The 14,556-nt window shown below is 34.9% G+C and overlaps 1 protein-coding gene across 6 annotated transcripts in view; it reads left to right on the top strand.

Moving 5' to 3' along the window:
• LOC106066790 (collagen alpha-5(IV) chain-like) overlaps positions 1-14,556 on the top strand; it is a 41,371-nt gene that overhangs the window by 13,695 nt on the left and 13,120 nt on the right. For 4 of the 6 annotated variants that reach the window (XM_056017048.1, XM_056017047.1, XM_056017046.1 and 1 more), the window contains 7 exons: positions 1,245-1,307; positions 2,617-2,745; positions 2,869-3,048; positions 5,971-6,024; positions 7,483-7,533; positions 9,490-9,576; positions 12,136-12,249. In XM_056017048.1, the coding sequence (XP_055873023.1) occupies positions 1,245-1,307; positions 2,617-2,745; positions 2,869-3,048; positions 5,971-6,024; positions 7,483-7,533; positions 9,490-9,576; positions 12,136-12,249 (678 nt within the window). The remainder of the gene's footprint in view (positions 1-1,244; positions 1,308-2,616; positions 2,746-2,868; positions 3,049-5,970; positions 6,025-7,482; positions 7,534-9,489; positions 9,577-12,135; positions 12,250-14,556) is intronic. The other 2 variants (XM_056017049.1, XM_056017050.1) reach the window with 2 other exon arrangements.

The raw sequence follows: 14,556 nt of genomic DNA, 5'->3' as shown, positions 1-14,556 counted from the left end.
TGACTAGCTTATAATAGTTTTTTTTCTCGCCTTCACGCACCCTCTCCTATTCACCCTCCCGCTCTTCTGTTAAGTGAAAGCACAATATCCAGACATAAACGAGTATGTGGGGCATTGACGTTGCTGTTTTTCTTTTTATTTCAATCTTAACTAAAATGATCTAATACAGTTATGCCCAACATAAATCGACCTGCGGGCCATTTTAATTTCCGGCCACATAAAGAAAAGGTACAAAAAAAAAAACGAAATGAAATTAACCTGAAACTATTTGATTAGAAACCCGTGGATCTAGTACTTACATTCGTTAATAGGTTATTAATATATTATTATCTTTTTTTTTCATGCGTCAGAAAAATGCTTAATCTCTCTTCTAAACATATGAGCAACAGTGTGGCTAGCTTTACCAACGACTCATATTCTGGTCTCTTTTTTTGTTAAATATTATTTCTCTCTTTATATATATAAATTCTACATTAAGAGTCCAATCTTATAAACGAACACATGTTAGTCATTGTACAAATCAATAGGAGACAAATGGAGGGCCCTAGCGTAGGTAAAGAGACATTTTCAACCTTTTTATTGGGGGGGGGGGGGGGTAGCGGATTTTCCACACTTTGTACCGACATTTCGGCGGGCCAGATGGAACCACGTTGCAGGCCGGATTTGGCCCGCGGGTCGTATTTTGGGCATCAATGATCTAATACTATCATTTAGATATTTAAAGACCATTGCAGCAACAGTTCCTTTGGCAACAACCTATTGATATACTTAGTGAAACTAGAATGAATATTAGAGACTAAACCTGTGTTGAAAAGCAATTTCTGTGTGAAACCTGATCGAAAATCTGATTATTAAACACAAACTGACTGCATAATGGACTATTTGAAAATCGGTTGTTTATTAAATCGAAAAAAATAATCACAACTATACTTTTATTGATTAAATCAGTAACTATCTAAATGTTACTTTGTACATTTGATTCGTACATAGTTCCGATCGCTATGAGTTCCCAAATATAACTTTTTTATATAACTGATTAAAACTGTTTTTTTTTAAATTTAGTTATTAAGCTACTTAGCGTTCTTCTAAATTTCACAAAGTATATATTATTTATTCGTGTTTTATCGTGACTTATATTGCACAGGTCACCCGCTCCACCTTTTCTCTGTACAAGCGTTGCTAGATTATAGCGTCTAACTATTTCTAAGTGTTTATCATTGACCAACTTTTCTTTCACTCTGTAGCCCCAGTCGATGCCACCATTCAGGCTGAAGTCACAAATACCGTATTGTCTCTGCTAAATGAGAGTAAGTAAAAAATATTTTTTTCATGGTTGATAGATGACTCCATTACTTTGAAACACAAATCTCCGACCAGAGGTAGGTCAGGAGTAGATAGGTCCAGAGTAGATAGGTCCAGAGTAGATAGGTCCAGAGTAGATAGGTCCAGCGTAGAAAGGTCCAGAGTAGATAGGTTCAGCGTAGAAAGGTCAAGAGTAGATAGGTCCAGAGTAGATAGGTCCAGAGTAGATAGGTCAAGATTGGAGAGGCCAGAGTAGATAGGTCAAGAGTAGATAGGTCAAGAGTAGATAGATCCAGAGTAGATAGGTCAAGAGTGGAGAGGCCAGAGTAGATAGGTCAAGAGTAGATAGGTCAAGAGTAGATAGGTCCAGAGTAGATAGGTCAAGAGTAGATAGGTCCAGAGTAGATAGGTCCAGAGTAGATAGGTCAAGAGTGGAGAGGCCAGAGTAGATAGGTCAAGAGTAGATAGGTCAAGAGTAGATAGGTCCAGAGTAGATAGGTCAAGAGTGGAGAGGCCAGAGTAGATAGGTCAAGAGTAGATAGGTCAAGAGTAGATAGGTCCAGAGTAGATAGGTCAAGAGTGGAGAGGCCAGAGTAGATACGTCAAGAGTAGATAGGTCAAGAGTAGATAGGTCCAGCGTAGAAAGGTCAAGAGTAGATAGGCTAGAGTAGATATGTCCAGGGTAGATAGGTCAAGAGTAGATAGGTCAAGAGTAGAGAGGCCAGAGAAAGCTGATCTTGTGAGGACAAGACCAAAGAAGACAAGGCCACAGTAGACTAGGCTAGAGAAGATAACTTCAGAGAAGACAGCACCCAAGTAGATGTCCAGAGACGACAGTGCCATAGAAAAGACAGGGTCAGAGATGACATGTCTAGAGAAGACAGTGCCATGAAAAAGACAAGGTCAGAGATGACAGGTCCCTGCAAGTTCCTAACAAAAGCCAGAAAATGAAATGGCATCTCGATATATCAAACCCAATTTGTATTTTATCACAGACAACTGAAATACAACAAAATCCATACACACAATGTAAGAGTATGGGACGTTAAAAGATAATTTTTATTTCTTTACCCACTCTAGCATTTCAATACGGTTCAGAAACACTGGTTCTGGTGAGATGCTTGAAACTGTCTTTTCATTGTCTTCAAATAAGATTAGCAAGCACATTTCAAAACATAAATCATCTTTCGGTTGAGTCGTCACGTACTGACAATCAAACTAAAGACATTAATGTTTACAGGCTCCTATAGTTTAAATAAGAAAAAAAAACAGTCTCAAACTTTATCATTAGAAGTGAATCTTTTCTATTTTCAGCTGGTTATTCAGGAAACGCTAGTGACACTAAAGTCCAAACTTTAGTGAACATGTTAATGAATGGTGTCACACCAACTGACCAAGACCTCATCGGCCTGGGCATTATTCCAGCCTCTCAAGCGGCAACAAGTATGCTATTTAGTTTTGATTCCTTGGCAAATAGGCACCATTTTAGAATTATTAATTGTAGGCATTGGTTTTGGATTGTTGTTCTTTGTTGGTAAAATTCTATTTCTCTATTTTCAAATTTAGCTCCGCCTACCTATGTGGTCCAAGGTGGAGGTAGTGCCCCAATTGACCCTACATTGAATTTACAGCCCAGTGGTGTGCAGCCTGCACCAGTGCAGCCTGCACCAGTGCAGCCTGCGTTTCCAACTCCCGCACCTGCTGGAACAAGTGGAGGTCTTAATTTACCACAGCTTCCTGGAACAGGTATGATACTTTATGTTTTACTTTATACCAATAAAAACTCCTTTATCCCACTTTTAGTCAGAGTGTTACAAGGTCATCTGTTGTCATCGAGAAGTACATAGAAGTCTATTTCATAAAGCGATGGTTGTGAGTGTGTATGTGTTTCGTGTGTGAAAATGTTGTTCGTATGTGCATCTGTATTGTTATTGTAAAGTAGTTCCGCTGAGGTGGTCAATTGTAGTCAAACTGAATTTCCATTCGATTGTGCCAATAAATAGCATCTTATCTTATTTTATCTTATCTTATCTTAAAGTTACGATTTTATTTGAAGAGGCTTGTATTATCTTCATATTCATGTGACATACACGGATTCGGGGGTGCCTTTAAATCTATTACAACCGATTATTAGTATGTTCTGAAGAAACACTGCGTTGAATATATATATATATATATATATTTTGAAGTTGAACGCCTTCTAACAATATGACTTTAAAAATAATTCATAATATAACATAGGGAAGAAACAGACCTACAATAATTCGTTATAAAATAACAATAATATATACATATATATATATATATATATATATATATATATATATATATATATATATATATATATATATATTTCAAATACAAAACACAACATCCTACAAGTGCACCCTTTTTTAGTGCCATTAGCGCATTGGAGAGGGCAGTGGCAGAGTGGTAATGCGCTTGGCTTCCGAGCCGGGGATTCCGGATTCCAATCCTGGGGAAGAGTGGGATTTTTAATTTCGGGATATTTGGGCGCCGTTGTACTTTTAACCGTAGGCCACAGAAACAGATGATCTTTACATCATCTGCCCTATAGATCGCAAGGTCTGAAAGGGGAACAACTGTAAAGATGACCAAATTTGTTCTGATTTGCCCATTTTATTTTTCACGTGCTTCCCCTTTCTATATTATTTGTTGTCAAGAGAACGGAATGACTTAAGATTCGACTAATACCTCCTTCATGTTTGTTTCATTCCGGCGAACTAATGCTCAAAATCAGTGATACAGCGCTGTTGAAAAAGGCATACACCCTTAGGATGGCTGCCTGATCATGCGGTATGTGCGCTGGACTGTCGTTCGATCATCTCGGTGGTCCCGGGTTCACACCTTGGCCGCTGCCCTCCCCCGTCGCCCTGCGGGAAGTTTGGGCTGTGAAAAAAATTATCTTCACACGTCAAACATCTTTACAATAGCGTAAAAACTACCTTCATATTATTCAAGCTTTTAAAACAAACAAAGAAAAGATAATAAAATATAAGATACCTTTCAAAACATCAAAGAAAGGCAACTGCCAGGCTGCCCCTGGTCTGTATTAAGCAAGTTACAGACGCGTGAATTATAGTCTGTGGCGTAACGATGAACCCCTATGCGCTATCATGGCTACGCCACTGATTCCATCATACTGTTATAACCCTAGTGGCGGACCGAAAGGGTTAATGTGTGTGCGGCCTACTGACACACATGATTCAAGCCAATCACACAGGTCAAGGGCTGTTGAACAAGGGACATTACTGCTAATGCATGCAATATGACCAATGTTATTGTCATGTGACCAAAAAGCCTTTACAGACGAGAGACAGTGTGTTAGAAAGGATAGTAGAGTCCAGGACAGCAAGCAGTAAGGACTGTGTGCTACGAAGTGAGTCCTCGAAAATGTAGCTGTACGAGCTAGAGAGACTTGTAGTGATTAGTTAGGCAGTTCTGTTGTATAGCAAAGCATTTGAAGTTAGTGTAGCCAATTGTGTTTATTGGCTGTTGTTGATGTAATTGTAAATAAACCGCCACCTTGTTTATTGAAGCTCTTGTTGTCAAGTTCTTGTGTTAGATGTGCTGTGCTGAGTTTAGCAGTGTTTGCAGAAGGCCTGATAGAAAACAACGTAACTCTAAAATGTGTGGCTAAATGGCATTAAGATTGCTACTTATCAAAGGAGGGCTTGAGTTTGAATACCCACTCAAGATGTGTTTGCTGAGCGCCTAAAAGCAGCACTGAAGTCTCTCTAGGATGTTCCCCCTTCCAACATGTCCCATAATAGAGATTAGACAAAAAGAATTAAAACAAGCAATATATATATATATATATATATATATATATATATATATAAACTTTTAAAAAACAAAACTTATATAAAGAAAAGAACCACACAATTACTGTCATATCTAAATACTCCATGATTTATCTCCTCTCTCTCTCTCTCTCTATATATATATATATATATATATATATATATATATATATATATATATATATATATATATATATATATAAGAACATTAACTATATACCATGGCACCTCTAATTAGTTAATTAATTGGTTAATTTTTTTTGATTGAGTCACGTTTTGTCATCGGCAATTAATAAATGTGCAAAGTTTTAACTTGATCCTAGAATGGGAAGTTGGAGAAATAGCGTGTAAAAGATTTGAACCAAACAGACAGACAGAGTGAGTTGATAAAAGCTTTGTAGAAATGTGTATGCTTCTTAAAGTCAACTTGTTTTTATATACTGTGGAATACAAATCAGCTGATCGAAAATTGAAGCTAATCAATTATGCAATAAGTTTAAAACGGGATGCAGCACTTGAGTGGTTAAGCGCTTGGCTTCCGAACTCTGGGTCATGGGTTAAAATCTCGGTGAAGACTGTCATTTTGAAATTCGGATACCTGACTACTGCAGTCGGAAAAGTAATGGTGGATGGTCGTTGAACATTGGCCAAAATAAAAACAACAGATGACCTAAACAATATCTTCCCCATAGATCATAAAGCCTGAAAGGGAAACTTTACTTTTTTGATGTTTTGAAAACATCATGCATTTATCTTTCTTACGCTGAGGTGGTCAATAATAGTGAAACTGAATTTCCATTTGATTGGACCAATTAAAATGATCGTATCTTATCTTCTTTTCCAGGGTCATTGTTTCCTTCGCTACCCACTAGTGGTGGATCATTCTCAAGTCTAAATAGTAAGTCAATGTGTTTGACTGCAGGGACGAAAAATAAATTTTGAATCATTTGTAATCAAAATGTATTCAATATAACCGCTTGTTATTTACTGTACAAACTCAATAGCTGATATATATATATATATGCTCATTTATGTTGCGTATACATGTATGAATTATTTTTTTTAATATTATACCTTTGACTTCCTACAGCAAGTTCAATTTTTCTTCATAGTGAAATGTAAAGATGGAAGGAGATTAAAAGTACAAGAAAAAGGAATATGAATTATTTATTTCAAGATGAAGTTTCGAACATAGTAGTATGACTATTACGTTATTAGAGCGTCACTCGAATGTTTATACATTAGGACTTAGACCTCTAGCTTCAGACACAATAAGTTTATACATTAGCACTTATATAGTTCGTCCATCGTGGTTCGATGATGACCACTTTGTCATCCAGGGGGCTGAGGGCTTTGCAATGGGGTTTTATGCCTCCTCATGTGGCTGGTGAGACCTATGTGAGCCCGGAATGTTCGGCCGCACACTGGGCAGGTTATTCCAGCTGGGGCTAGTGTCGTTTGTCTTGCTTTTCTTTTGTGGCGTTTTTCTTCTGCCAGCGTAGTTCTTTTTTCCTCAGCAACCTGTGCGCCAGTTTTCACAGCGCGACGTCATGATGCTCTGTCATGTGCCTCTGTCTCCCAGGTGCCTGGGTCTATGCTGAACGCCTCTTTTTGGGGGTAGCTTGGCTCACTCTTGGTCCCCACTTGGTACCCAACTCTCACATTAGCACTTAGACATCTAGCTTCAGGCACAATAAGTCTACCTATTTTGGCGAAACAAATCTAATCTATTTACATTGTTAGGAAACAGTCAAGTCTCAAGATAAATAGTAAATATTCCAACAAACAAAAATTGAATGAGAAAATTACAAATCATGATATGAAGTGGAAGCGAGGTGGTCGAGTGGTAAAATGCTGGAATTCGATTCGGAATTTTTAGGAATCCCCTTAGTTCACACAGCTTGAATGAGTAACTAACTGACTTACTTTGAGGAAGAAAAGGCGGCTGTGCTGGCCACATAACACCCTCGTTAACCGTCTGCCATAGAAACAAATGAGCAATACACTTTCTTCCCCTACAGATTGTAAGGTCTGGACTGGGTTACTTTACTTTTATTTATGAAGTAAATACCATTCTTTCCTATAATAAATTACATTGTTGATTACCATAACAGAGCATGAGAAAGGCTGTATACAAGATTGTTACAATTATTGCTTTTTTTTTTTTTTTTTTTTTTTTTTTTTTTTTTTTTTTTTTTTTTAAACTCTCTCCTTCTTCAATTTTTCTTTCAGAATGTACATCTCCTCATTGTTTCAATATAATATATTTATTTAAAACATGCGAATTTCTAAGACTCTACAGCAGAATGGCTCGCTATTGATCACATTTACGTTAACAAAAATCTGTATCTTTTAGGTTCGAGTCTTTTCCCTTCAATACCGTCAGGTTCATTTCCTAATTTAAATGGTAAGGTTTTCGTTACCTAGGGCATTTCGTTATATTTTTTTATATTTTTTTTGGGTTCTTGAAGATTAAAATAAATTTAGTGTAAATGAATCTTCCCATTTCTTTTGCATGTTAGATAGTACAGTAATAGTTCTAAACATTAGTTAACTTTAAATAAAAGTTTGTTTTTAATTTGAATTTATTGTTAAATCTTTTTTCTGTCTCTAATTCTTTCTCTCTCTCTCTCTCTCTCTCTCTCTCTTTCTAAGTCTCTTTACCTCATATATATGTTATATATGTTATTTAAATATTTATACGATGCATTAATGTTAATTAATATTTTTCAGCATTATTTTATACATAGTCATATATATTGACATATAAGAATGCTATTTTATTTATACATTATACACATTATTGTTGACGCAATACTATTAGAACACATACAGGACTAAGATATAAATCCTTATACCTTATATATCTATAGCTTTTGTATACAATTTTTCAGTTTTATGTCACAGGCCTAACTAAGCATCGAGTGTGCCAGAACATTACTTGCAAAAATAATCAACAATAGTTTTTACTTTATGAATAGATACTGTTCTATTTTTTTCCCTGTAGTAGCCTGCATACAACGTTTTCGTAATCCTAAAAATTAATGATAAAATATACATATACGTTACTATTGAATAGACAATGGGATTAAAATTTGATTATATTTAATTATACATATACGTTACTATTTAATAGAGAATGAGATTAAAATAGATCATATTTAATTATACATATACGTTACTATTGAATAGACAATGAGATTAAAATAGATTATATTTAATTATTCTTTTCGTCGTCTAAATCGACCACGTGCGGACAATGGTTATGCTTGCCCTGGATGTGGCAAAATATGCAGGTCACAGATAGGGCCACAGGAAATATTGTATTCCTCATTAATCTTCGGACTCGAAGACAAGCTTTATTTAATTATTCGCTGATGAGCTTAAAAGCGATAAGGTCTACCTAGTCAAAGTAGTATTAAAATGTATGCTGATATAAAGGCTATATATTTTACATGCGATTGTTTTTCACGTCTAATATCTGCACTGGTGAGACTGGGATTTTTAATTGAAATATTTACGGCGCCTCTGAGTTCACCCAGCTCAAATGGATATTTGACATTAATTGGGGACAAGTAAAAACAGTTGGTTGTTGTGCTGGCCACATGACACCCTTGTTAACCGTTGGGACACAGAAACAGATGACGTTTACATCATTTTCCCTATAGATCTCAAGATCTGAAAGGGGAACTTTACCGTGTAGGATGCAGTTCTGTCCAAGAAAGAATAGGCCTAAGTCTAAGGTCCTTACCTAAAAATTGTGTCTATAGGCATACTGTCATCCACAACATAAATAGATGTCCCGCACTTTACAGCTTCTCATGAGCATTTAATAAAGGTTTAATAAAATGTCTTAGCGATTCTGCTATACCACATTGATCAATTCATATTTTTCAGAACGAACAACGGGCAAATTATAATCATAGAATGGTCAATAAAACAAATACATTAATTTGCAACGAAGTGGTATGTCATTTATTAGAGAAGAAGACTGTAGCTCTTTTCAAGACTTAAACGCTAAACTTCAAACATTTATTTAAAGACTCGTTAGCCCAACGGTCAATTATAAATTCTATCTTTTGATAGTTTAAGTCAGTGATTGACGTGTACGACTAGACTGACACATGAAATGCGGAGGACGTAATTATCTTCTTTGTGAAGTAACGTCTGTAATATATAAGGTAGTAATGTACACTTTGTTAGTCCAGGAAATGTATAAATAATTAGTTTTAAAAATAGTATCCCATGCAATTGCTATGCACCGAACAAGTTATAAGTCATTGCCTAAGTAAACTATTGAGGCGATATCCACATGTGTACAATGTAAATGCTGTTTGACGTTGGTTGCTTCCACTATTTGAAGGTCTGTTTCCAAATCTTATACTGCCACCAACTACAACGCCCAAACCAAACATAATGGACCCACTAGGATCTTTGGGAGGCAGCAGTCGTGAGTTCAATTTACAGAAATCATAGTATTAACCTTCCAGCTTATTAATCTTGTTTTAGTCATAGCACCCTGGGCACTGAAGTATTATTTCAATAACATTTTAGCATCTAACTTCTAATCCACGTTTTAAGCTAGAAAAGTGAAGAACGTTATAATTAACATATTCACATTTGGTAATAAAAAGTTCATCAATTGTATTAAATAGTTTCAAAGACCAGTCCATCCTTAACTACTCACATAATAATTCATTCAAATTAGCAACATGACAAACACACCTTGCTATCCCACCCAGTCTATTTTTTATATCTTTTTTTAAATTTTAATTTAACTTTATTACTAACAAGGAGGATTTGTCTTTTCTAAGTTAACACATGGCTCCTATAGGACGTAATATTATTTTAGGAACTTTTCAGATTTTAACATAAGAATATAAGACATAAAGATCCGATGCCCCTTTTACCTTTACATTTACCTATCCCTTAGTCTAAAGGACCATTGGGGCACCATGCATGACTCGTCGACGTAGTTCTCCATTCCTCTCTGTCTTTTGCCTTAGTTACAATGGCAGGTCCGTCCATTCTTTTATGTTGTCCTCCCATCGCTTTCTCTGTCTGCCTCTTCTTCTTTTTCCTGGTACTGTTCCCTGAAGGAATGTCTTTGCGAGTCCCGAAGATCTTGTAATATGATAATAGATTTTAAGCTTGAATTTTTTTTTTACTATGGTTAGCAGGTCATCATGGGGTCCGATCGCTGCAGTAACCCTGTCTCTTATCTCTTGGTTTGTGATGCGGTCTTTGAATCTGATAGCTAGAATTCTTCTGTAGCATCTCAATCCCATTGATAAGATCCTCCTCTCTAGCTCTGCAGTCCCTTTTATAGCACTGATGGCTATTGGTCATAATTTGTTTTTTTTTCGGCATTTATTTGCACACCAAATATATGCTGCGGAAGTCTTGTCAATGCGCATCACCAAGTCAGCTAGTTCTTCTGTCCCTGCTAGGCCATCAATGCCATCTGCGAAGCGCAAGTTAGTAATTCTTATTCCTCCAATGATTACAATACTTTCATAGCCCTCTTGAGCATCTTTTCAAGGAGGATATTGAAAAGTGTTGGTGAAAGTAGGCAACCTTGACTTACTCCAACTATGGTTTTGAATCAGCCCCCAATATTATTGTTGAAGTGCCCTAAGTGATTCAACTCATGATAATTTCATAGCAACATTTATTGATGATCTCAATATTTGTAATATGACCAATCTCCTGTAGGAAGGACACATGAAATATGAAATATTGAAATAAATTGATATATATATATATATATATTGTTTATTTCTAGTAAAATTGTTCGCATTCAGTACAGCTATACAGTTATACAGTTATAGTTTTGCAGTCATACAGTTACAGTTATACAGTGATAGTTATATAGTTATAGTTATAAAATTATAATGTTATACAGTTATAGTTACCGGTACACAGTTATACAGCTGTACAGTTATTGTTGTACAGTTATACAGTTATACAGCAATAGTTATACGGTTATAGTTATGCAGTTATACAGTTATAGTTATACAGTTATACAGTTTTACGGTTATACAGTTTTACAGTCATACAGTTACAGTTATACAGTGATAGTTATACAGTTATAGTTATACAGTTATAGTTATACAATTATAATGTTATACAGTTATAGTTACCGGTATACAGTTATACAGTGTACAGTTATAGTTGTACAGTTATACAGTTATACAGCAATAGTTATACGGTTATAGTTATGCAGTTATACAGTTATACGGTGATAGTTATGCAGTTATACAGTTATAGTTATACAGTTATACAGTTATACGGTTATACAGTTATAGTTACCGGTATACAGTTATACAGCTGTACAGCTATAGTTGTACAGTTATACAGCAATAGTTATACAGTTATAGTTATACAGTTATACAGTTATAGTTATACAGTTATATTATGAACAGTTGTACAGTTATACAGCAATAGTTATACAGTTATAGTTATACAGTTATAGTAATACAGTTATGCAGTTATACGGTTATACAGTTATAGTTACCGGTATACAGTTATACAGCTGTAGAGTCATAGTTGTACAGTTATATAGCAATAGTTATACAGTTATAGTTATGCAGTTATACAATTATAGTTATAAATTTATAGTTATACAGTTATATTATGAACCGAATGTACATCTGAGAATACAAAAAGCAGAGAAAAACCAAAAAGCAAAAAGTAGTTATGTTTTTAGATACTAACCTATATGTTACGTACATAACTCAAAATCGAACCTTGACGTAAACGAGATTTAGCTTTACACTTTTCAATTAAGTAGAATATCACAAGAAGAAAAGAGAAGCCAGCAATGTTATGTAGAACTTTAAATTGCCTTCGCTAATTTCGACTACTAATTTACATGTAAATTTATGTACTCTTATAAAATGAGAAAAAAATTGATTAAAAAATGTTAAGTTAGTTATAGCTAATGGTTTTGTGTTATTGTGGAAACGTATATATTAAGTGTTACATCTTCGCCTGTTATCTATTCCAGTCAATCCCACCAACCCCAACGCTGTAGGCCCAAAGCCAATGTCACCAGATCTTCTCTCCGGCTTAATTCCAAACATGGGAACTCCGGGAGGAATCGCACCTCCACCTCCAAGTGGTAAGTACATCATTTTTTTTAGTTCATGACCTACTTATTCCGTAAAGAAGCACTACTTCCCATTTGACTTCTGAGTTTGGGTCGGATACTTACGGGATTAGCTTCAGTGGCATAAAGGAAACTAGCTGACAGAAAGAGACAGTTGGAGAGCTGAAGATCTCGAGAGTTAGGTTTGAGGTCTAAAGAAAAGCCCTTGGTAAGACAGGTGCAGAAGACGAAAAAACAACAACACTTAAATATCTTATCTTATCTTATATAATACAGACGTTACTTCAAAAAAGAAAATAAATAAACCCCTGGCGGAAAAATACTTTGTCTGCACCTACGAAAAAGTCAGGAAATCGGCCCTGTTATCCCGTTGACTGTTTGGATAAGATAAGACTATTTGGAAGGATTTCTCCTAACGGACAGGCGAGGAAAGGGAGCTCTTCGTCCCAAGTTCTGGTTTTGCATTGAAAGCACCAATTATTACGACTGGGTCGTGCCACATAGGTGGCGCACTTCCCTGTTTCTGGACCCCCTTGCTACGATCGGATGTGAACAAATGTTGCCAGTCGCAAATAGGTGGCGTAGTCATTAAACTCTTCCGTAATCTTTGAAATCGAAGTCATTACCATTATCATCCTAGAACATATTCTCTTTTTCCTTGAGAGCCATTACAGCATTGAGCAGTTTACCTGAGCCAGTCACGAAAACCAGTTTTTTAAAATAAAAGTTTATTATATAATTAATGTGTATAATTACTTAAACACATACATTTGTATTGGACTTTAAGGCCTAGTAATAATCTTTTTTTAAAAAAATTAGTTTAAAAGAAAAATCAGTTATTTTCAAATATTATTGTTTTTTTAATTTATTTATTTGTCACATTTTGTGACATAATGTTACATATTACTATAGGCTATTAGCTTTATATAAGGCTTTAGGGGGACGGCAGCGCTCAGGGTATGAACCTGGGACCATCGAGATACAGAAGGACGGTCCAGCACGCATACCAGGCAGCTACTACACAAACCCAGCTACACCTGAAATATGCTATTCGTGGTTTAAATAGATTGATTTATTTTAAATTTTATTCATATAGACTATTATAATATTAGTTTTAAATGAGTAAAAATAGATCTAGTTGATTATTGAAATATACTTAGTGATGTTCGATAAAAATATAAATTATTAACAATTATAACTCCCATTTGATTTTTTCTAATGATTTATCCCTAAAAATAGTATTGTCCGCGTATAATATGTATAGGTCTGGGGCCTTGTCATAATTAGCATAAATGTCTTGTTGCTTCGATAATTTTTAAAATTAAGACATTAATCACACTTATATCTAGATACTCTAGAAAATTCGATATTTGATATATTTTTATTATTAATAAATACACAAACTAGGAAGATATAGAAAATATTTATAGCAATCGATGATAACACACTACCAGAGAGTAAAACAGACTAGAACAGTTATACTTCCCGTTTGATTTTGGAGAACTCTCATAAATGTCGCGCAACACACATGTGACATGTGAGACCCAAAGAGAAGCCATTATGGAATTTAATGGAAGGCAGGCGCCTAAGACGAAAGCAAAACTTAAAATGACGGCCGGCAAAAAACGGCGTTGTCTGCACGAGATGCAGGCAGCAAATGGGTTTGGGTAGTCATGTGAAAAAACTGTACTCATTCTTAATCGGAATCGAAGACAAGTTACTTTGACTTTGCCATTAATGATTAATTATTGGCATTATTCATGATTATTGTTATAAAACTAAAAGAATTCGGAAGAACTAATAGATCTAAACGTATTAAGTAAAGCTAAGTAGTTAATTTAGTTTATATGCAAATGCTTATCAGAATCATAAATATAGCATATTAGGTTGTTATAATTAATTGAATTGTATTTAGATTTATCTATTTTAGTCTTAAACTTTAAGAAATAATATTAGTTATTAGGATAATTAGATCTAGTAGATATGGGCATGGGTAATATAGGTGTACAGCAATCTAAAATCTTTGTTTGCACAATACAGATAAATTATAAATATTTAGACCTCTCATTTGATGTTTTGTAATGATTTATCCCTTAAAGGGCACCAATATCTTCTCATCATAGTTATGTACTGTCGTATAGTAGCTTTCAAAAGAAATAATAAAGACTTTAAAAAATGTTTATTGAGAAGTTTAAAATAAACATATTAAATAAGGCTAAGTAGTTAATTCATCTTTTATATAAATCCTCGTCATAATCAGCCTAAAGAACTTATTGTAGAATTTAATATAGATCTATGATATCTGTAATCTTAATAATT

Source organism: Biomphalaria glabrata, chromosome 18 (assembly GCF_947242115.1).
Source record: "Biomphalaria glabrata chromosome 18, xgBioGlab47.1, whole genome shotgun sequence".
NCBI lineage: Eukaryota > Metazoa > Mollusca > Gastropoda > Planorbidae > Biomphalaria > Biomphalaria glabrata.
This window is presented reverse-complemented; position numbering and strand designations above follow the sequence as displayed.